We start from the raw sequence: 24744 nt of genomic DNA on the forward strand, positions 1-24744 counted from the left end.
CCGTTTGAAAATTTTTAATCCGCACGAAAGAGCTAATTTTTTTGAATTTGTTGTTGATCTATACTAACAAGATACATTCACACGAAATTTTCATCCGTATAAGGGATTTTTTGTCCAATTGTCATTCGTTCCAATCTCATCTCATTCATACCATACTTCTTGAATCATGAAAAGCGAGTTCTATAACGCATTTGCTACTACACACATAAATGTAGTTCAAAACTTGAACTTAGATAATGAGATGGGTACCAAGACCAAACCTCCTGAGTTGATGCGTATGGAAGACTACAAGGGGTGGCGTGAGAAATTCGAGACTTGGGTGCAAGCTAACTATTTTGATTGCTAGCTCGCTATAGAAGATGAGTATGTATTTCTGTCACACCCCGACCACGAAAAACAACAAATCGTGGCGGAAACGTCAGGGAGTGTTGTAACAGAATCATTGTTTCATAACACATGGATTGAAGTTCTGTTTTATTAAATTAAATGTATTACATTACATTGAAATTAGAAAAAAACATGAACAAATAGACTTTCATTGTTATTAAGTCACTAAGGCCTCGTCCGTTCCTATGTGAGCATGCATCAATATCATCATCAAATATCACCAACTATGGTACCTGAAACACATGTGAAAATACGTCAGCATAAAATGCCGGCGAGTACATAGGATTTTATGAGAGTGTCAGATTCATGGCTCGTTTATGTTTTGAAAATATAACTTAAACACCTTTGTAAATTGATAATTAGAAAACCAAGTTTTGTAAAATTTTTGTAATGTAAATTGAAATAACAAAGTCAAAACAAATTTGTTTTATAAAACCTCGATACCATGAATCTTAACTCCAAAACATTTGTTTATATAAACCTAAATTGTAAATCGTTTTTGAAATAAAACTCGAATGTTTTATATTGTTAGAAAAACCTTGTAATATAACTTTGTTTTGATAAACTTGCCCAAGTGATCTAAATAACGCAAAGATATGTAATGTATTAAAAGCACTTATATATAGGAAGTACCAGCGGCGTATCCACCATGCTTTTAACAAATTACACCCGCCCCGTTACCTAATCACTTCCCTAACCCAACGGTTCAAACAATACCAAATGGTTCACATAATCAAACAATTACAAACGGTTCATATAAATCAAACAGTTACAAATGGTTCACATAATCAAACAGTTACAAACGGTTCACATAATCAAACAGTTACGAACGGTTCACATAATCAAACAGTTACAAACGGTTCATATAAATCAAACAGTTACAAACGGTTCACATAATCAAACAGTTACTAACGGTTCAAAATGTAAAACAATGTGTCCATATGCTGAGTGAACATATGCAACAAAATGTAATATTCAAAAATCGATGTGCAAGCATGTTAACTGAACATACATAGCAAAACATAATGAAATCATATACTACATATGTACTAATGAACATAACAAGCATATGATATAAAGTCATGAAAAACACGAAAGTAACAAGTAGGCACATGTGTTTCACCCCAAAACATTTGAAAACAGTAAAAGAGGGGTCTATGTACTCGCTTGAGGATGCTTAGAAGTCTTGACTAACAACCAAGCAAAGCTAGAGGGATCACGGAAATCAAACGACACCTAATATAGGTAACTACGTTAATAAACGGGCCTAAATCGGAGGATCGGATAAAATGAGGTTTCGTAAACCAAATGAGTGTAGGGACTCATGTAATATGGTTTAACAAAGCCTACATTCTAAAACGAAACCTAACCTAAGTGCTTACGACCCATTACGACTCGTTAAGGTAGCTTACGCCACTTTAACGCGTCGTTCGCGTAAAACGCGTTCGGACCGCCTAACTAGTCCTATGACAAGTATTATATGCCTTAACTTGTTTAATAATGTTTCCTAATTAGTTTAGATGCCAAAATTTATGTTACATATGCTTAAAATGAATTTATGCGTAAAAAGGGCATTTTGGTCATTTTCCTAAGGCATATAAACTACCTATCATACAACTAACTAAACGAAGTGACCATAAGGTATAACCTTGAAAGGTTATTCCCTATACAACTATGGTCACAATAAATGTTTGGTCGGATCCTAATGATCGACCAAATGGGTCGGGTTCGAAAGTCTAAGCGGTTGTTTAGACCGCTTATCTTACGTCCCTATATAAGCAATAAACTAAAAGTGACGAGTTAAACATGTTAAAACATGTTTAACGAAGTTAGAAAACAAGTTTGATATCAAAAAAAAGGTTTTGATACCTAAGAATAGTTTGGTTGCAAAATACGCATGAATACGCATTTTGACCGAAACTATGACTCGTCACTACACCTAATCAACGTGGTAATCAATAGGTATAGTCACAAGGGACTATAACCATCGTGATTACGCTTATGTTGCAAAGTTCAAATGAACTTTGTGTTGACCATAACCTGGTCAAAGCAGAAAGTCAAACACAGTTTGACTTTCGTGCTTAAAAACGCATAAAAGCATGAAAGAAACTTACAAAGGGTCCAAGCTAGGAAGAACTTGATCTAAATTCTCAGGTATGAAGCATCAAGCTTCAACTTAGAGCATAAAATTAGATCAAGGTGTGAGGAAAATGGAATGAGAGCTTGGGTATTTATAGATTTCGGAGAACCGTTAGGATCGTTTCTCGTATTTCGTGCCTTGATCTTGACCCTCCATGTGGGCACATGGTATTGCAATACAAGGGGACATGAAATACCATCAAATTTTAGCCCATAGAATGCAAAACTTGGGGTTAAAAACCATCAAAACATCGAAATTGGTCTAGATACAATGAATCTGGTCATTTGGGCACTTTTTGACGCTTTTACTCCCTGTTGATCAATAAGTTTATTTTTGCGCACCAAAACACCTCAAAACCTATTTCTAAGCTATGTAAAGTATATTTAGGGCATGTTTTACTTATGATCAAGTTCCGGAACGTTCGTTACTATACAAATCGGTATAGTTTCGTAGTTTCACGCAAATAGTTCCTGCGATCGAACAAACTTGATTTCAACACACCAAACCATCCAAAACTTATTCTAAGTTATGTAAAGGTTATTTAAGGTATGTTGAGCCTATGTCACTATCCCGGAGTGTTTGTCGCGTTAAACTGATTACGTTTACGCATCAGTTTGCGTATAACTTTCTAGAAAGCGATTTAGAGCTCGAAATCGAACAAGAATTGATATGTGCAAATGATACACATATTTAAACAAATTCCAAGTATGAAACCCAATATTTCATTGGTTAGGCATTTGTTTGATGGCCGCAGAGGTACAGGTGTCACAGTCTCCCCTACTTTAGGAAATTTCGTCCCGAAATTTATTCGTAGGAGCCTGTCTGTGACTTTGTGTTAAATAACCACAAAAATATGCAAGGCATAATCCTGTCATTTCCTCAACGAACATTTTTCAGAAACGAAAATGAACGGACGGAGTCATTTTAAACGGGTGCTTCCTCAGAAATGGAAATGAAGGAATAATCAAAAGGATATTCATTTCCTCAACGGACATTCTTCAGAAACGAAAATGAACGAACGGAGTCATTTTAAATGGGTGTTTCCTTAGAAATGGAAATGAAGGAATAATCAAAAGGATATTCATTTCCTCAATAGACATTCTTCAGAAACGAAAATGAACGGACGGAGTCATTTTAAACGGGTGCTTCCTCATAAATGGAAATGAAGGAATAATCAAAAGGATATTCATTTCCTCAACGGACATTCTTCAGAAACGAAAATGAACGGACGGAGTCATTTTAAACGGGTGCTTCCTCATAAATGGAAATGAAGGAATAATCAAAAGGATATTCATTTCCTCAATGGACATTCTTCAGAAACGAAAATGAACGGACGGAGTTATTTTAAATGGGTGATTCATCAGAAACGGAAATGAATAGAATTAACTCAAAAGGATATTCATTTCCTCAACGGACATTCTTCAGAAACGGAAATGAACGGACAGAGTCATTTTAAACGGGTGCTTCATCAGAAACGGAAATGAATAGAATTAACTCAAAAGGATATTCATTTCCCTCAACGGACATTCTTCAGAAACGAAAATGAACGGACGGAGTCATTTTCAAAAGGTGCTTCATCAGAAATGGAAACGAATAGAGTTAACTCTAGACACATGACAAAACTTGTTGTGGTTTCTGTGCACTAAATTCCATAATTATGTATGCATCCATAGTTACGTAATTTCTTGCATAGTCCGCACAGTGCATTTCATAATGTGTAGGGAAAGAAAAATCAAACCTGTGATGAGTGTGACTAGACTACCATAGGGTCCTTTTAATTAGATCGACAAATGATCTCTTTAATAGACCACCGAGGAGTCTTTTTAGCTATATCATCACATGACATTCCTAACCAGATTTTTGGATCAATCTGTTTAACTAGACCACTCAAGGGGTCTAATTATGGAATAGTACCTTATAATCCAAGGGTCTTAACTATTACGTAGAAGCCCATTAAGGATTCGAGGTAGTACCTTTGGATATCCTACTATGAATCCCTTATATGAAGATATAGAAGATTCTTACGAGGATTTGGATAATGAAAAAAAATTCGGATCACACAAAAACATAAAAGAGAACACATAAGTACATAATCACATAATTGTTTAACTTGACCTTTAATTTGTTATCTTTGGACACGGATATTTAAAGCACACCAGGAATCCAATCCGTGGATTTCATTTGGCACTTTAATCATTTTCAAGAATCTATCTATGAAGATAGGATGATCTTCCAAAAATTCGATTTTTGATTACCAGGAATCATAACATTCGAATTAAGGTACACAACAATTACGGACTTATGGAAATACCCTTAGGTACCCTATTAAGGATTGGGTATTCGTCCGGAGTTGTAACTTGCGTCTTGTACTTCGTTTCCTTGGAGGAAACGGGTACTTAGGATTTTCGTGGAAAACGCAAGAGATCATTAAATGGAAGAATTTTGGGGGTAGTCTTTTCTTCAAGGAATACGATTCCTTGATTGTCGGTATTGTAGGGGATATGTTGTTTATACATGCAACCACATAAATACATTGCAATGTAAATAAAAGATTTATTTATAAACAACAACAACAACAACTATTTCTTAGACCTTGGCAACAAAAGAAAATAATACATAAAGCTTGATTATTTCTAAACAGTGTTGTCTTTCAGTCGGTCAGATGCTCATCCCTGTGCTGGATTCGCATTAGCAAGCTTTAGGCAATTTCTTCGGAAATGGCCCATCTCACCACAGTTGAAGCAAGATAATGGTAGAAAACGAGCTTGAGCAGGATTGTTGCCAGCTTGATTTGGTGCAGCTACAGTTGGGCAAACTCTTGCTGTATGACCAATAAGTCCACAAATTTGGCATTTGCGGCACTTCACACTAGCATGATGATGAAGGCTACATTGGTTGCACAAGGGTGCAGTTCCGTTGTATGGCTTCCTAGCAAGGGGTTGAGCTGGTTGGTTGGGTACAGTTTGATCATTGTGAGCGACCGCGGCAAAGTTCTGAGAAGCCTTTCGCTTCTTTGACTTCTTGGGGGATCCAGTCTGTTCATCCTTTGGTTTTGATTCTTTGATCGGTTTCTTGTCGCCTTTTCGGAAAAGTTTACCTTTCCTGATCTGAGATTCAATCAAGGTAGTGGATACCTCAATGGCCTGTCTAACTGTAGTGGGATTACTACAAGTAACAATATCTTAAACTGAGTCAGGGAGGCCATCAATGTACTTTTCGATTGCTATATGCAAAGGCGTAACCATGCTCGGGCATAACAGACTTAACTCCTCATAACGGTCAATGTAGGCTCGATGCTCACCGCTATCTTGCTTAAGATCGTCGAATTCCCTTTCCAATGCCCGAATCTCATGACGAGGACAGAATTCCCTCATCATTAGAGCTCGAAGCTCTTCCCATGTTTGAGCCAGTGCTACGTCGGCACCCCTATCCCTCATCACACCATTCCACCATGTCAAATCTCGTTTCTCAAAGACGCTAGATGCGAACTCTACCTTTTGCTCGTTTGGACACTGAACATGTCTGAAGGTGCTCTCTAGACTCTCGAACCATTGCAGAAGTGCAGTTGCTCCTTGAGACCCAGAAAACTTTGATGGCTTGGTAGAGTTGAATGTCTTGAAGTTGAATGGGGCATTATTGTTGTTGAGGGCTAGGTTACATTGAGCAATGATGTTTAGGATTGCAGCAACCATCTGCTGCGTAATGATAGCTGCCAGTTCTTCATTGGGTACCTGATTGTCTCGTCGTGGAGGCATTCTAAAAGGGGAAACAAGAGAGAAAACAAATGAAATGGCATTGGGTAAGGATGTTACAATTTCCGACCAAAAGGCATGGGTGATGGTCATTTGTTTGAACCACGAAGCAAACAAATGACACACAAAAGCTGAATCAAAGTAAATAGGTCCTCATAATGTATCGCGAAGACATGCTCTCCTATAAGTGGACACTCACCCCAAGAGTTCCCAGGTTAGAGTGACTGGTCCGATACTTGTTGGTGCATACGTCTGTCGACTTCGTCTTCGTTCGAGTCTTAGATTAGTATTGAAAGATCAGGGTACGGAGTTCGAGAAATCTGTCAAAACTAGGTTAATAGGTAATTTCACATGATATTACAGAATGTAATTTCGCACGAAATCAGCTGGTAATTTCGAATGAATTGGTAATTTCGTGTGAGTGTAATTTCGCTTGAACATATTCATACGAAATTACCTTGCCTATTAATATGAGTCTTGTAATTTCGTTTGAGATAGTCCTGACATTGTGTATTCCAAAGCCGAAGTGCTGCTGAAGTGTCTCTGTGCTGTAAAACCTTTCAGATCAATAAACCAGACAGTTAAAAGTGAATATCAAGCTAAACGAAGACCGAGTCAATGAATTCCGCCTTTGATTCTGTCTAAGAACTCTTCTCATCGACTCGTTTGGTCGGTAAAACAATCCTACATGTGGTATCAGAGCTCAGGAGGAAGAGTTCTTACCGTTTAGCTCGTTTTCGCTGAAAAATTCTGATTTCTACACCTTCTTTTCAAAATTAATCAAGTTTTCATGGTTAAAATGGACTGATTTTCACATATAACCTGTAAAACATAGCATTAACAAATCCTTGAAAGAATCAGACCTAAAATCGACCTAGAACTTGAACAATTTTGCTAAAAACAGATCGACGTGATGACATCAGCAGTATTTCGACGGAATAAGCATCTTGATTTAGCACGAAATTACATTTTGTGATTAATTTCGTTTGAAATTGTTGTTGATTTTGCACGAAATTACATTGTGTGAATAATTTCGCTTGAAATTGAGGTTGCTTTCGCACGAAATCAGGATTTCGTTTGAGATATTTCATACGAAATTACTATTTCGTTCCAAAAATCCTTATTTCGTGTGAAAACAAGCTAATTTCGCACGAAATCAGATTTCGTTTGAAGTATTTCGTACGAAATTATTATTTCGTTCCAAAAAATTCTAATTTCATGTGAAAACAAGATAATCTCGCATGAAATCATCATTTGTTTGATTATTTCGCACGAAATTACTTATTTCGTTTGAAAGTTGTTATTTCGTGTGAATTAATTTCGTCTGAAGTTTGTTCAACAGGGTATTTCGTTTGAAGTGTCATTCCGCACCAAGATTGATTTCGTTTGAAAAGGGAACTTGTGAAACTTGTTGTCAAAGCATAGATTTTGAAGAAGAAATATTGTTGTATTACTATATATCTCAAGAGGAGAGTCCTATTAAGATTGATGAAGAATCAGTTTTAGAAAAATCAATTTCAAGAGAACCAGTTTCAATAAAAAAGGATTTAGAAATTGTTTTAGATGAAACTGAAAAGAGTTTAGAAGTTGATTCAGAAAAAACTGAAAATAATTCAGAAGTTGTTTCAGAAAAAGTTCCAGTGTTTGATCACTCATCAGATGAAGAGAGTGACGATGACAGTGAAGAAATTGAAAAACTTGAACAATATAGAAGAATGTTTGGACCTGAATTGTTTAAAATGTTTTATGCAGGATCATTGGAAAAGCTTAAAAATAAACAAGCTGCAAAAATGAAGAATCATGAGGCAGCAAATGTGGAAGAAAGTATAAAATCTGAAAAGAAACAGGTTGACAGTTTTCATCAAGAAACATCTGAACGAGATGAGACAACAGGGTTGTCACAAAACGATGAAGTCAAACCTGAAGAAAAAGTTCTTGTGAAAAAGGAAGATGTTGAAGAAATTCCAGCCTTCAAGAGTGAGAATGAAGCTGATGACAAAAAGATTCTTAGGATGTGCACAAACTGTGAAAAATCAAAATCTGAAAATGTCAAACTGTTAAGAGATGTTGACAGTTTGACATTGGAAATCAAAAATTTGAAGGAAAAAGAAAAAGAGTTTGGAAACAAAATAAAATCTTCAGAAGAAGATGAAGATTTTTGGATAAAACTTGAAAATAAAAATTTGAAAGAAAATGAAACAAAATTTCAAGATCAAATAAAAGTTTTAGAAAATGAAAAATTTGTTCTTGAAAAGAATAAAGTTGAAAATGAAAAAGCAATAAATTCTCATCTTGAGAAAATCTCTCAGCTTGAAAATGAAGCTGAGAGTGCAAGAAATAAAATTGATGAGCTTGAAAAGAAATTGAAAGGTTTTGTGACCTTGTCAGAATTTCTGAATCATCTTTGTCCAAAACCGATCAATGAAGTTCCAATAAGTGAAAATGTCACAAATTTTGACAAAGTCAAAATTGAAGATTGTGATGAGAAAGCTGATGATGAAGATGAGAAAAAGAAAATATTTTTGAAATTAAAAGAAAAATTTCAAGAAACTGTTTTACATTCTACTGAAAAAGGTGAATGTTCAAAGCAAAAACCTTTGAAGAAGAGTGTAGAACAAAAACAAAGTATTAAAAATTCAGAAAAAGTTCAAAACAAAAATAAAAGCTCATTAGTTCGATCATCCAATCGTGATAAAAAATCACAAAAATTGGAAAATCAAAACTCACAAAAAGTTGGTAATAAGTGGTGCAGGTTTGACCACAGTGCTCAAAAGTCAAATCCAGCTTACAAGAGAAGTGTTGATTACCACAAAGCCAAACAATGTTATGATTTAAGTGTGTGGTTTGGAAGTGAAGAATGGTATGATAACAGAGTGTGCTATAAATGTGGTTATCAAGGACACATTGCTGTTAACTGCCAAAGTCAGAGTTTTGAGACAAAAGATGCTTTGAATGTCATATCAAAGGTCACATTGCAAGAGATTGTCCAATGAGATCAAAGGGAAGATCGAGGGCTGAATCTCCGAAAAAGGCAAAGAAATCAGTCAAAGTTAAAGAAGAGCCCAAAGCACAGAAAGTGGAAGAAAAGAAAGTAAAACTTTCACAAGGGCAGAAAGACAGACTGAGGAAGAAACGGAAGAAAGCAAGGGAGTATCTCGAAAAGATTTTGTCCTCCGATACAACCGTAAGATCAGATAACAGTTCTGATAAATCGTGTTGCTCTTCAAAGAATGATCAGCCGAGTAAAACAAATTCATCATATACAAATCTGAGGACAGAAGAGAGAGTAAAGGAAGAAAATGTGGTTAATCAGAAGATTAACAAAACAAAGAAAGTGAAATTTTCACTTCCTGGTGATGAATTTGTTTCTTCGGAAACAAAGGAGCCAGTTGTTGGCAATGAATCTGGTTCGTCAAAGCCAGAGGAGCCATGTGTTGAGGTAAAAGGTGATAATTCCGTTAAGACAATGGATGATGCAAGTTTTTCATCATTGTCAAACGGAAATTTAAAACCAAAAATTGAAAAGAAATTGAGTGATGATAATTCAAAAACACCCAAGGTTCGTCAGGCTTGGGTGGATCTCTTTAAATGAAAAACCTGACTTGCGGAACTCCCAGGTTGGTAATTGGAGAGTAGGAATCGGCATCTTTCTTGAGAAATTCACAGGTTGGTAACTGTGATATTTCGATTTACAAGTGGTTAATCAGGGACATTAATTTGTACTTGATTTCCTACAAGTGGTTGTTAAGAGAACAAAGTGATGAGTAATCCCCAATCCTACAAGTGGTAAAATCAACAAAACTAATTTTCCGGAAAAAACCATTTTGATTAAAACAAACTTAAGTGTTTTGAAATCATAATGGGAAAATAGTTTGTTGTAAGGGGGAGTTCTGATTGTTTAAGCCGAGTGAATGACGAATTGAAGCGATTCGAATCAGTTTGTCAAGTTTGTACAGGTTGTTTTCAAATTTTCCTAGAAAATCAAAATTGAAACATATTTTGATTTTAGGGGGAGTAAAATTTTAAAAAAATTCGAAAATTTGAAAAATGTCAAAAACATTGAAAAATTCAAAATGAGTTTTGTTGTGAAAAAGGGAAAATGATAGTACATCAGCTAGACCGTTGCAGTATGCTAAAGAAATGTAAAGTTTTATAGCATTAAGCAGTCTCGCTGATAATGTGCTGATAGGTTTTTACACATTTAGTAGATTTGATCGGGATATAAACATAAATCAAAACTTGCTTATTACGTGGGGAACATCTCTCGGATATATAGGTAACCCCTGAAATTCTGTTTGAAAGACTCTATTTCTGATATACTAGGTCTTTGTACGTGATGATATCTGGGGTATTATACCAGGACTTCTGATTTTGCAGGAGCAATAGCCTAGTCCTCGTATAATACTTTGCATTTGCTTTAATTTTTAAAGCCAGCCCTCAGTACAAAAACTGATGAAACATTGAAAAATGCTAATCATGTACTGTTGTAAAAAAGATCTCCTAAAGGGGACCCACCTAAAGTCGAGCCATCATCTCTCTGCACGAACGGAAGTTCTAACCTGAGCTCTCATGGCTTCGCATCTACCCCTTAACAGATATCATTAATGTGCCTTCACTTGTAAGACTGAATATAGTAGTCTGGATACGGGAGTATATTCTGAGATGGTACACGCGTATAAGTTAAGATCTTAAAACACTAAATGCGTATCCTAAACAGATTGAAATGTGTGTGAAAATTTAAGAAGATCACTATATTGGCAATCTAAGCGAATTGTTTAATTCTGAATATGTAATCAAAAGCTTAACAGTACTTGTAACTTGTCAATGGCTGATATGATTCCCTAATGCAAACTCACAAAAATATTGTTTGTATATATTTTTTTTATTTCATTCCATGAAAAATCCAAAAATATTTTTGAAGTGTTTTAGCATAAATTTTGAAAAATCCAAAAAGATTTACGACAACTGGTGTTGGAGAGCTGATTTTCAAAATTTCAAGTGCTAAACAAGATGAACAAATGGTTTGGGAAAGATTGTTGAAGATGTGAAATAATTTTGAAAAAGCTCAAATGGTTCATTAGTTTGAATCAAAATTTGAATGTTATTAATTCAAGAGGTTGAGTAGAGCTTAGTAGCGTCAAATCTGTTTATCTTAAAAGTGGTTGAGATTTGTGCAGATTAAAGCCAGGTTTTCTGATCCTGATGATACGAAGAGCCATGATACAATCCAGAACCTGTGAAGAGCTGACCAGAGTTTGAACCAGGAATCGATCTCAAGGCGATAGCTAATTCCAGACAGCGATCCCAACTTGAAGAGAGGGGGAGTCTGACGAGGTTAGAGCCAGAGAAAGATCCTGGAACATTATTCAAGAGGGAGTGTTAATACTGAAAATAGAAGATAGAGTTTGTGGATTCTTTTTAGCGTCAAATTCTGTGAAAAAGATAAGATCGATCATGACTGAAGAGCTGACATGCTGAAGACTCGTACCGAAGACTTCGTCAACATCTGAGGAGGAGTCTGTTGGTGCATACGTCTGTCGACTTCGTCTTCGTTCGAGTGTTAGATTAGTATTGAAAGATCAGGGCATGAAGTTCGAGAAATCTGTCAAAAATAGGTTAATTGGTAATTTCGCATGAAATGGTAATTTCGTGTGAGTGTAATTTCGCTTGAACATGTTCATACTAAATTACCTTGCCTATAAATAGGAGTCTTGTAATTTCGTTTGACATAGTCCTGACATTGCGTATTCCGGAGCCGAAGTGCTGCCGAAGTGTCTCTGTGCTGTAAAACCTTCAGATCAATAAACCAGATAGTTAAAAGTGAATATCAAGCTAAACGAAGACCGAATCAATGAATTCCGCCTCTGATTTTGTCTAAGAACTCTTCTGATCGACTCCTTTGGTCGGTAAAATGATCCTACAATACTGCGGATTTGTATGAACACTCTAGCCTTAGACAGAAGACTCAGGGTACATGCACCCACCCTTCCAGTTTGCACGTGTTCACATTATTTCGACCCAAACTTTGACGAGATTTTGAAAACTTTGAAGGTTCAAAACCTTATAATAAATCATCCTAGAACAGATGACTAGTTTTCAAAGCGGATTCGAAATTTATGTTCTCATTGTGATTGTCACCTAAAGATAGGCGACGATATTGTTTTATGACTAAACGCAAGTAAACTCGCGTTAGGGTCCTAGGAAGGTTATAGACTAGGTCAAAGCATTACTAATAACCTAGTTCCCTATAACCATGAGCTCTGATACCAACTTTTCTGTCACACCCCGACCATGAAAAACAAAAAACCATGGCGGAAACGTCGGGGAGTGTTGAAACAGAATAATTGTTTCATAACACATGGATTGAAGTTCTGTTTTATTAAATTAAATGTATTACATTACATTGAAATTAGAAACAAAACATGAACAAATAGACTTTCATTGTTATTAAGTCACTAAGGCCTCGTCCGTTCCTATGTGAGCATGCATCAATATCATCATCAAATATCACCAACTATGGGACCTGAAAAACATGTGAAAATATGTCAGCAATAATATGCCAGCAAGTACATAGGATTTTATGAGAGTGTCAGATTCATGGCTCGTTTATGTTTTGAAAATATAACTTAAACACCTTTGTAAATTGATAATTAGAAAACCAAGTTTTGTAAAATGTTTGTAATTTAAATTGAAATAACTAAGTCAAAACAGATTTGTTTTATTCGATACCATGAATCTTAACTCCAAAACATTTGTTTATATAAACCCAAATTGTAAATCATTTTTGAAATAAAACTCGAATGTTTTATATTGTTAGAAAAACCTTGTAATATAACTTTGTTTTGATAAACTTGCCCAAGTGATCTAAATAACGCAACAATATATAATGTATTAAAAGCACTTATATATAGGAAGTACCAGCGGCGTATCCACCATGCTTTTAACACATTACACCTGCCCCGTTACCTAATCACTTCCCTAACCCAACAGTTCAAACAATACCAAATGGTTCACATAATCAAACAGTTACAAACGGTTCATATAAATCAAACAGTTACAAATGGTTCACATAATTAAACAGTTACAAATGGTTCACATAATCGAACAGTTACGAATGGTTCACATAATCAAACAGTTACAAATGGCTCATATAAATCAAACAGTTACAAATGGTTCACATAATCAAACAGTTACTAACGGTTCAAAATGTAAAACAATGTGTCCATATGCTGAGTGAACATATGCAACAAAATGTAATATTCAAAAATCGATGTGCTAGCATGTTAAGGGAACATATATAGCAAAACATAATGAAATCATGTACTATATATGTACTAATGAACATAACAAGCATATGATATAAAATCATGAAAAACACGAAAGTAACAAGTAGGCACATGTGTTTCACCCCAAAACATTTGAAAATAGTAAAAGAGGGGTCTATGTACTCACTTGAGGATGCTTAGAAGTCTTAACTAACAACTAAGCAAAGCTAGAGGGATCACGGAAATCAAACGGCACCTAATATAGGTAACTACGTTAATAAACGGACCTAAATCGGAGGATCGGATAAAATAAGGTTTCGTAAACCAAATACATGTAGGGACTCATGTAATATGGTTTAACAAAGCCTACATTCTAAAACAAAACCTAACCTAAGTGCTTACGACCCATTACGACTCGTTAAGGTAGCTTACGCCACTTTAAGCGTTGTTCGCGTAAAACGCGTTCGGACCGCCTAACTAGTCCTATGACAAGTATTATATGACTTAACATTTTTAATAATGTTGCCTAATTAGATGCTAAAATTTATGTTACATATGCTTTAAATGAATTTATGCGTAAAAAGGGGCATTTTGGTCATTTTCCTAAGGCATATAAACTACCTATCATACAACTAACTAAACAAAGTGACCATAAGGTATAACCTCGGAAGGTTATTCCCTATACAATTATGGTCACAATAAATGCTTGGTCGGATCCTAATGATCGACCAAACGGGTCGGGTTCGAAAGTCTAAGCGGTTGTTTAGACCGCTTATCTTACTTCCCTATATAAGCACTAAACTAAAAGTGACGAGTTAAACATGTTTAACAAAGTTAGGAAACAAGCTTGATATCAAAACAAAAGGTTTTGATACCTAAGAATAGTTTGGTTGCAAAATACGCATGAATACGCATTTTGACCGAAACTATGACTCGTCAGTACACCTAATCAACGTGGTAATCAGTAGGTATAGTCACAAGGGACTATAACCATCGTGATTACGCTCACATTGCAAAGTTCAAACGAACTTTGTCCATAACCTGGTCAAAGCAGAAAGTCAAACACAGTTTGACTTTCGTGCTTAAAAACGCATAAAAGCATGAAAGAAACTTACAAAGGGTCCAAGATAGGAAGAACTTGATCTAAATACTCAGGTATGAAGCATAAAGCTTCAACTTAGAGCATAAAATTAGATCAAGTGGTGAGGAAAATGGAATGAGAGCTTGGGTATTTAAAGATTTCGGAGAACCGTTAGGATCGTTTCTCGCATTTCGTGCCTTGATCTTGACCCTCCATCTGGGAACATGGTATTGCAATACAAGGGGACATGAAATACAATCAAATTTTAGCCCATAGAATGCAAAACTTGGGGTTAAAAACCATCAAAACATCAAAGTTGGTCTAGATACAATGAATCTGGTCATTTGGGCACTTTTTGACGCTTTTAGTCCCTGTTGATCAATAAGTTTATTTTTGCGCACCAAAACACCTCAAAGCCTATTTCTAAGCTATGTAAAGTATATTTAGGGCATGTTTAACTTATGATCAAGTTCCGGAACGTTCGTTACTATACAAATCAGTATAGTTTCGTAGTTTAACGCAAATAGTCCCTGCGATCGAACAAACTTGATTTCGACACACCAAACCATTCAAAACTTATTTCTAAGTTATGTAAAGGTTATTTAAGGTATTTTGAGCCTATGTCACTATCCCGGAATATTTTTCGCGTTAAACTGATTATGTTAACGCATCAGTTTGCGTATAACTTTCCAGAAAGCGATTTAGAGCTCGAAATCGAACAAGAAATAATATGTGCAAATGATACACATATTTAAACAAATCCCAAGTATGAAACACAATATTTCATTGGTTAGGCATTTGTTTGATGGCTGCAGAGGCACATGTGTCACCAGTTGGGAAAGAGAGGTTCATCAAAGAGAAGAAGATGAAGAATTTTCTCCAACAAGCAATCAAAGAAGACATCTTCATTTTCCTTCAACATCAAGGAACTGAATAATCCGTCTGGAATACTTTAAAAGTAAAATATCAAGGAAGTTTGTTGATGCAAAAGAGCAAGAAATCCCTCCTAAAGAAAGATTTGATATTTTTACGTGCTTGAAGGGAGAGACAATGAAACAATTGATAGAAAGATAGTGTCATTTAGTTGCTGAGATCAGAAGGATGAGAATTATGAATGACGATGACGAATGGGTGGATAAACTTGCGGATGCTTTACCGCAAAGAGAGTGGTCTGCATACCTGATGATTTTGAAGAGCAATACTCAAGTGTATAATATACTAACTCTGGCAAAGTTCATCAAAAAATTAGAAGCTCATGAACTTGTGCTGAGAAAAATGGCAAAGATGAAGAATGCAAATGTTCAGCAACATGTGGATTTATACTACAAGGGAAATGGTTCTGCGAATATTCAAAATCCAAAAATTCAAACAACGTTTAGTGCTGACACATCGTCTGGAAATTCATCAAGCAGTACTAGCAGTGGTGGTAGTTATTCTTTCTATCCGAATTTTGAACCGAATACTCCAACCTACAGTCCTCAATCTTCTCAGAGCTTAAACAATTATTCAAATCAGAATAATTCAAACCCTCACGTACTACAATACAACATAGACATCAACTTGCAAAATGCTTAAGGTCTAACTAAAGCATAGCAAAAGAACATATGACGTTTCTAGCATCGATACTCGAGTCCTAGGAGTGCTTGATCATAGGAAGAATTGGAAATTTAAACATGACCAATGAGGACTACGATCAGATTGATCTGAAAGAAATGGAGTTGATCGATATTAAATGGTGCATGGCAAGTGTAATTCGTAGAGCTTAGTGATTATGGAGATTACTGGGAGAAATAACATTGGAGGACCGGATTCCAAATTAGGGTTTGATAAGTCGAAGGTAATGTACTTCAAATGCAAAGAGAAGGGTCATTTCGAATGTGAGTGTATAAACCGAGAAGTAAACGACAACAACAATCCGTTTGGTGGTGATTATTACAAAAAGGCTATCTACCACAAGAATTCTCAACATCCACCAAATATGTCAAGGCCAATCTCGGTTGAAGATGGATAAAAATCCAAAGATAGGGCATTGGTTGTAACCCAAGAAGACCAAGGGTTCAATTGGAATAATCTCATTCCTAAAACCAACAGTCTTGCACTTATGGCCGAGATCGTGGAATTGGGAGAACCTGAAAAGAGTGTGGATGAAGAGAAAGTTGAGAAAGCTTCTGAAGAAGTTTGTGCTGAAGTCAAATGTGATGAAAATCCAGAAGAAGTTATTGATGCTAAAACATCAGTTTTGGATACTGAAAATTTCCAAATTCCAACTAAAGAGGTTATTAATATTGCATTTAGATCTATCATACCTCCTGCTGTTCTCAAATTGTTGGATCTAGTGGACCACAAAAAAAGAACAGATGATTGGAAAGCCAAAATAGTCTATAACATCTGATCATGAATAATAGTGCTTTGAAGAACTACTCCTCCCAATGGCAAAGACTCAACATCTGCTTACTCTAAAGTCTGCTAAAGCCAAAGGTCCGCCTAAGAGAAACTCTGCTTGAAGACAAAGTCCGCTGATCCAATGGTCTGCCAAAGTGAACCTCTGCTGACGAAGACAAAGTCCGTTGAAGCAAAGGTCATTTCATCCATCCCTGATGAAGACAAATTCTGAAGAAGCTAAGGTCTGCTATGGCTCAATAAATGTTAAAGCTCAACAAGAGTTTGTTATAGCAGATGTTAAGAGTTTGTATTAACCAGATGCTGATCAACAGAGTTTTTCAATGTAACAGTGCCTAGGCTATAGCAGATGTTAAGAGTTTGTTAGGCTGTTAGATGTCGTTGTCTAGGTGACGTCAGCTTAGATGCTTCAGATGTTTGATTTGTACTATAAATAGAACAGTGTTTATGTTTATCTATTCATTACTTTCCTCTTGACATTTTTATACGAACAAATTAGAAGTGATCAGGCTGAGGGGGAGTTGTAATTCACATGCATACGTAAACATTGTAATTGCAATCTTTATAAAAGCATGATGAAGAAAGCAATCTTTCCATTGTTGTGATTCAAAAGTTTATTATTCCGCTGCATATTTCCATAGTTGTTTTATCTTCATTCATTGTTTCCATCTAAACTGTCACAACAATCAAACTCAGATCCTAACAATTGGTATCAGAGCTTAGTCAATCAAATTTAATCTAAACAATCAATTTGATATAAAAGATCAGCGCCTACTACTGATATCGTTTGTTCGTTGGATTGAAAACAGAGTAAAAGTTTATTTATGTTCAAAGTATTTTAAACAAAAACACTGTTTGTAAATAATAAAAAATGTCTCAATTCACAAGATCCACATAACACTGGTACTCTGTACAAACCTCTGATGCTTGTTTGATTGGAGTATAATATCTGGCAACGTCGGATAGGTCACATACTTACTCAGTTGAACACAGGGTGCTGGAAATCGGTTATCTTTGGACCACATGTTCCGATGGTGCCGAGTGCTGAAGACCCCAAGGTTCAAGTACCAAAGAAGCCTGAAAACTACTCCGAGCAAGGTTTTTAGAAAATCGAGTTAGATGCCAAAGCATTTAGCATTGTTGCTACGGCTCTACCGAGATGCTGGCTTGTTGTATTACAACAGTGCTAAGGAGTTGTGGGATGCATTGAAAGAGCAGTTTGGTGGCGCAGAGGAAGTTATTGAAAACAATCGAGAAGTTCTGAACCAACAGTATGAAACATTTTGTCATGTTAAAGGAGAATCATTAACTCAACAATTTGAGACGTTTAGTTGTCTAATAAGTGAATTAAAACTGGTAAATGTTGAGTTTCCTAATTGAACCTTGAATAGCCAATTTCTAAGATCATTACCAGACAAATGGGACACTATTGCCTTTGTAACTAGAAACACTGTTGGTTTCAAAGAGATGAGTTTGACTCAGCTTCATGGTAGGCTCCTCACTTATGAGAGAGAGAGAGCTTAACCAGAAAAAGAAGCTTCAAGAGTCAGGAAAAGTTGCTAATGACTATGCTTTCGGTAGTACATCACTTTTTGGTCAAGAAGAAACCTCTGGTGGAAATAAGGATCATGGTTATGATCATTTTATTGACATAACATCTGGTGGAGGATTTAACTCTGATTCTTACTCACCCAATTATGCTTTTGCAGCAAATGGGGAAAACCAAGTTTCTGACAACTTATCTTTTTAGTTAAAGGATCTTCAACATTTTGACCCCACTGATTTGGAAGGAATGGACATCTTGCACCAACTTGCATTGCTAAGTGTTATAACTAGCAAATTTTACAAAAGACCTGGCAGAAAATTTCCAAGGTTGTATGGGGGGTTGAAAGTCGGGTTGGATAAATAAAAAATTAAGTGTTATAAGTGTAATAGGTTAGGCCATTTTGCTAGAGAATGTAGGAGCCAAACAAGTGGTCCTATTGTTACACATCTAAGTCCTAGACCTCAAAACACTCAAAACACTGTCCATTATTCCCAATATACCCCTGCACCACACATGGAAAGCACTGCTCACTTTGCACACCATGTAAACACTGTTCTAGTATAGTATCTCCAAACCACTTTTCCTCAGATACGGTATGTTCAAACCCCAGCTCCTCAGGTTCAAGTGCAACTAGCACCACAAGCTACACAAACCTTGGCTCAGGCAGAAACCAGTCAACAGAGCTTTTTCACACAAGGCTTTTTTGATTGGGGCAGCTTACCTGATGAACTTACAGATGAAAATTTTGCCCTAGTTACCAATTTTGAAAAGAAACCTGATGATTTTTGTTTTATGGCACTAGAGACAATACAAGAAGGGGTTGAGTGTGAGGAAGTAGTGTCCAATTCTGATAAGGATTGTGATAATGTTGAAACATCTATTTCAAAACAAAAGGTTGGTGAAGAATTGATGAAACCTTTGTCAGGCCAAGGGGAGTCTAGCGTTTGTGACGCAGAATGTGATTGTGCCATGATAGCTGCTCCTACGGTATCACCTCAAGTCCATAAAGACTTATGTTCAGACAAATGTATCATTGCTTTTGCTAACATTAAAGAGGTGAATGAAAACCTTAGGAACAAGATCTTAGATGATGAAATTCAGTTTGAAAAACTTGCTAAAGAATTAAAATCAAAACTATTTGAAAAGGAAAGTGAAATCAGCAGTCTCAAACATGAATCAAGCATAACCAAGGATTAACTCCAAACTTTGATAGAAAAATATCATAGTTGTAAAAAGAAGCTTGAGTCTACCCAAATCACATGTGAAAAATTGGTAGAATCCTGCAAAGGTTATGAGTTGATGTTAGAAAAATAGATCAAAAGCAATGTAAAATTCGGCATAGGCTTTCGCAAAAATGACCAAGTTTCTGAAAACACTGCTGTAAATGATTCTGGTTTGGTTGAAATCATTCCCACAAACATGGTTGGTCAAGAAATAAAAGTCACAGATCCAGATGGAAAGAAAATTGTTTTGGAAAAACCTGAAGGATCCTCAACTTTTGACGAAATTGAAAATACAAGCCAATGGATTTCTCAACCATTGAGGATGTGAAAGCACCTAAAGTGAAAATCATTCCCTAAAAAAACTTCCAGCAGAGATGTTACAAAATCTGTTGACAAAGAGGCTGAAAAAGGGAAGAAGAAAGAGAAGATCAAAAACTTGTTTAGTGACTTTTGTGAAAAGAAAAACCCTGTTACTAAAAACTGTTTTCTCTTAAAAGCATATGACATAAACAAAATAAGTGTGATTGTGGCTGCACCTCATTGCACTATCTGTAGCAAGAAAAATCACAAAACTCAAGAGTGTGTTTATCTTAAAAATTTTGATGTCAAAAGAAATGAGTATAAATCAAAAACACTTGAGAGTCCACCAAAAGGAAAGTCCAAACAGACTTTCATCCTAGTCCAAACATCTAGTACCAAACAGCTGAATGCAACCTCTGCTCCTAGAGAGGTTTAGGTAACAGATGCACCACCAGCAAACCAATTCCCAAGAGGATATGGCCAACCACTTTATCAAAGAGTACCACATGGTTATGAGGCCTACAAAAGACCTTCAAAACCAAGAGTGAACAAGCATCCTCATGGTTACAACCACTTGACAGGAAATGGTTCACAACAGATGTTTCAAAAATTTGCTCAAACCTCTGACCATTCTCTTGGATTGAGGCTGGAATGTCTGTGACCCCATCCAAAGCCATTTTAGCTTTGGACACTCACCAAAACTAATTTGTTTACTGATGTGCAGGGAGCTTCTACTTGCCTTGATAGTTTATCGTATGTAGATAGTGGAGGCTCCAGGCATATGACATGATGTAGAGCCCTTCTCAAAGACTTCATAAAACATGGAGGGGGTGATATATCCTTTGGTAATAACTCAAAAGGGAAGGTGTTGGGATCAAGGACAGTCCAAGCAGGGAAACTCAAGTTTGAACAGGTCAATCTTATTGACAATCTTAAATTTAATCTTCTTAGTGTATCACAAATGAGTGACAAGGGCAATGGGTCATTCTTCACTAAGTAAACTTGTAAGATTGTTGGGCCAGATATGGTGAAAAAGATTGAAGAAATCATAGCCGGGAGCAAAACACAACTTGTTGCTCAAAGGAGAGGCAATGTGTATGTGGTTGATATCTTGAAAGATAATCCAATGTCTGATGTTCGTCTGTTCTCAGCTGCCTCTACCAAAGAGACATAACTATGGCATAGATGACTTGGTCACACAAATCTTAAAACTATCACCACACTCTCAAAACAAGGTCTTGTAAGAGGCCTTCCACTAAAACTTTTCCCATGTGATGAACATTGTGTTTCCTGTCTAAAAGGTAAACAACATAAAAGTTCATTCAAATCCATTGATGAGTCCAAAACTAGTCAGTGTTTACAATTGTTGCACATGAACTTATTTGGCCCTGTTAAAACCGTGAGTCTTAAAAAGAAGAGGTATTGTCTTGTCATAGTTGATGATTTTTCAAGGTTTACATGGACTTACTTTTTGCACTCCAAAGATGAGACTGCAGGTATTTTGCAGGACTTTGTAAGAAAAGTTGAAAAGTAATTTGATATGCTAGTAAAAATCTTCAGGAGTGACAATGGAACAGAGTTTAAAAATAAGGAGTTGGATGACTTCTGTGTGTCAAAAGGGATTGTAAGGTAGTACAGCATCCCAAGAACATAAGAACAAAATGAGGTGGTTGAAAGAAAGAACAAGACCTTAATGGAAGCTGCCAGAACAATGCTTGCAGATTCAGGTTTACCCTTGTCTTTTAGGGCAGAGGCTGTAAACACTACTTGCTATGTGCAAAACAGAGTTTTAATCAACCCAGACATGAAAATTCTGCTTATGAAACTCTGTTTGAGATCAAACCACTGATCTCTTATTTCAAAATCTTTGGTTGCCCATGTTTCATTTTAAACTTAAAAGATTCAATTTCAAAATTTGCAGCCAATGTAGATTGTGGTTATTTTCTGGGATACTCAACTACTACCAAGGCCTACAACGTGTCTAACACAAGGACTAGGTGTGTAGAAAAAACTTTAAATGTAAAGTTCAATGAACTTTCTTCTTTGGAAATCCCAACAAATTCTGCTGAATTGTTTGACTTAGATAAATTTACAATTGAAGATGTGTCTGTCAAGACTAACCATGCAGGTACACCACAGTCTTCACATTAAGATTATGGATTTGACATTGTGATCCCACAATATAAAGTCACTTCCACCACCAGAGAAACAGATGTTCAAAACAGCTGTCAAAACTCTGCCACTGCTGCATCAATAGTTGTTGATCCTCAAACCTCTGCCACCTCATCCAGTCAAACCACTACTGACAAAAGTCCATCCTATATGGACAAAAGTCGACCTATTTTACACCTATTCCACCCATATCTCCACATCCATTCCAAACAGATTTTGATTCTTCAAAATTGCCAACAAATGTTAGCTCAGATGATTCATATCTGCAACCTTCACCTCTCAATGCCATCATTCCACACAAGGGAGATCTAATCTACCTTAAAAGTCATCCACCAGCCCAAGTTATTGGCAACATCAATGAAGGGGTTCTAACAAGAAGTCAATCCCAAAACATTTGTCTTTTTGCTGGTTTTCTACGACTCACACAACATGTCAAATACCAAGAGGCACTGAAAGACAACAGTTTCGTAGAGGCCATGCTGGAAGAGCTCCAACAGTTCAAGAGACAACAAGTATGGGAACTTGTACCATTGCCTAAGGATGTATGTCCAATTGGCACAAAATGGGTCTTCAAGAACAAAACAGATCAAATGAGCATTCCTTTATGGTAAGATCCAGGAAGAGGTATAGGTATGCCAACCACCAGGTTTTGAAGATACCATTTATCCTGATCATGTCTCCAAGATTAATAAAGCTTTGTATGGCTTGAAACAAGCACCAAGGGCCTGGTATGAAACTTTATCCACCTTTCTCTTATCCATAGGTTTTACAAGAGGTAAAATTGATAAAACACTGTTTCTGAAATGGAAAGGAAAGGATTTGATGATTGTCCATATTTATGTGGATGACATCATTTTTGGATCCACATGCAATTCCATGTGTGAAGAGTTTAGGGAACTCATGACATCAGAGTTTGAGATGAGCGCCGTGGGTGAACTTCAGTGCTTTCTTGGTCTCCAAGTTAAGCAATTGCAAAATGGTATATTCATTCATCAATGCAAATATGTCAAAGAACTGTTAACAAAAATTGATATGAATTATTGTAAACCATGTAATACACCCATGGCAACCACAAAGCAGGTCACTGTTGATGATAAAGATGACTTGGTTGATCAAACACTTTACAGAAGCATGATTCGGTCTTTATTGTACCTAACTTCATCAAGGCCAAATATCAAGTTTGCAACATGTGTCTGTGCAAGATCCCAGTCAGCACCTAGAAAGTCCAACCTTATAGCTGTGAAAAGTATATTCAGATACATAAAAGGTGCTCCCATACTTGGTATCTGGTACCCTGCTAATAGGAATATTGAGCTTTCAGATTATTCAGACAGTGATTTTACTGGTTGTCATACCACAAGGAAGTCCACTTCAGGAGGGTGCCAGTTTCTAGGAAATTGCTTGGTTTCTTGGCAAAGCAAAAAGCAAGCAACGGTTTCAACATCAACGGTAGAGGCTGAATATATTGCTGCTACTAGCTGTATAACCCAATTCCTATGGCTTCAAAATCAGTTGCTGGATTTTGGTGTGACTTCTCTAAAGACTCCTCTTATGTTGGATAGTCAAGCATCTGAAAACATCATTAAAAATCCAGTTTCTCATTCAACAACAAAGCACATTGACATCAAACATCACTTTTTGTGAGGGATAGCTATGAAAAAGGTTTGATTTCTCTGCATCATGTTCCAACTAAGGATCAGCTGGCAGATGTGTTGACAAAAGCTTTAGACACATCTACCTTTGAAAGCTTGATGTCTAGGTTTGGCATGCTAAACATGAATTAAAAGCAAAGTTTTGTTTTACATGAATAGAAATCATTAAAATGTTTTCAGAAAATCAAAAATCCATCCTTAAAAATAGCTTTGATTGAAAAAGTTTTCAAACATCCTTAAAGTCTATTCCAAACCACTGTTTCTACAACCTCTGTTTGGCTTAAAATTCATCCACTACTGAAAGGTATCCTCTATTCTCACAACCTCTGTTATCCTAACCACTAATGTTTATCCTCTAATAGACTAAAATCAGCCATTGTTCATAACCTCTGATGTCTATCCACGGATAGACTAAAATAAGTCACTATTCATATCCACTGTTCCCAACCTCTGTTGGAAAGAAACAGAGGTTGTCAAACAATTGCCATCCATTATCACCAACAGAGGTTACCACATGGACAGAAGTTAACCATCAGATCTTTGAAATAGACGCCATGTCAGCTTTCACTTTTTCACCATATAAATTCCCGTGTTCCATCCAAACAGAGCTTACACTGTCGCCTCGAATTCAAATTCTACAAAGCGGTTTCCACTATCATCTTGTTTAACCCTACTCATCTTTCCTCACCGATTATGCCTCTGCAAATAAAAACTCACCATAACTAACTTTTGTACTTCGACAAAACCAACAAAAATACACATTTCCACTCAATAATTGACGTTTTGACGTCATCAAAATACAAAACTATCATAACTACCGATGCTC

General features: G+C 36.3%; 1 protein-coding gene across 1 annotated transcript; it reads left to right on the forward strand.

Annotated features, from left to right (window-relative positions):
- The first annotated feature begins 23142 nt into the window (after positions 1-23142).
- LOC110924620 (uncharacterized mitochondrial protein AtMg00810-like) lies at positions 23143-23910 on the forward strand. Its single transcript, XM_022168611.1, has one exon. The coding sequence runs from the start codon at positions 23143-23145 to the stop codon at positions 23908-23910; it is 768 nt and encodes a 255-aa protein (XP_022024303.1).
- Positions 23911-24744: the final 834 nt, after the last annotated feature.

The sequence above is a fragment of the Helianthus annuus genome, chromosome 17 (assembly GCF_002127325.2).
Source record: "Helianthus annuus cultivar XRQ/B chromosome 17, HanXRQr2.0-SUNRISE, whole genome shotgun sequence".
In the NCBI taxonomy this organism is placed as follows: Eukaryota; Viridiplantae; Streptophyta; class Magnoliopsida; order Asterales; family Asteraceae; genus Helianthus; species Helianthus annuus.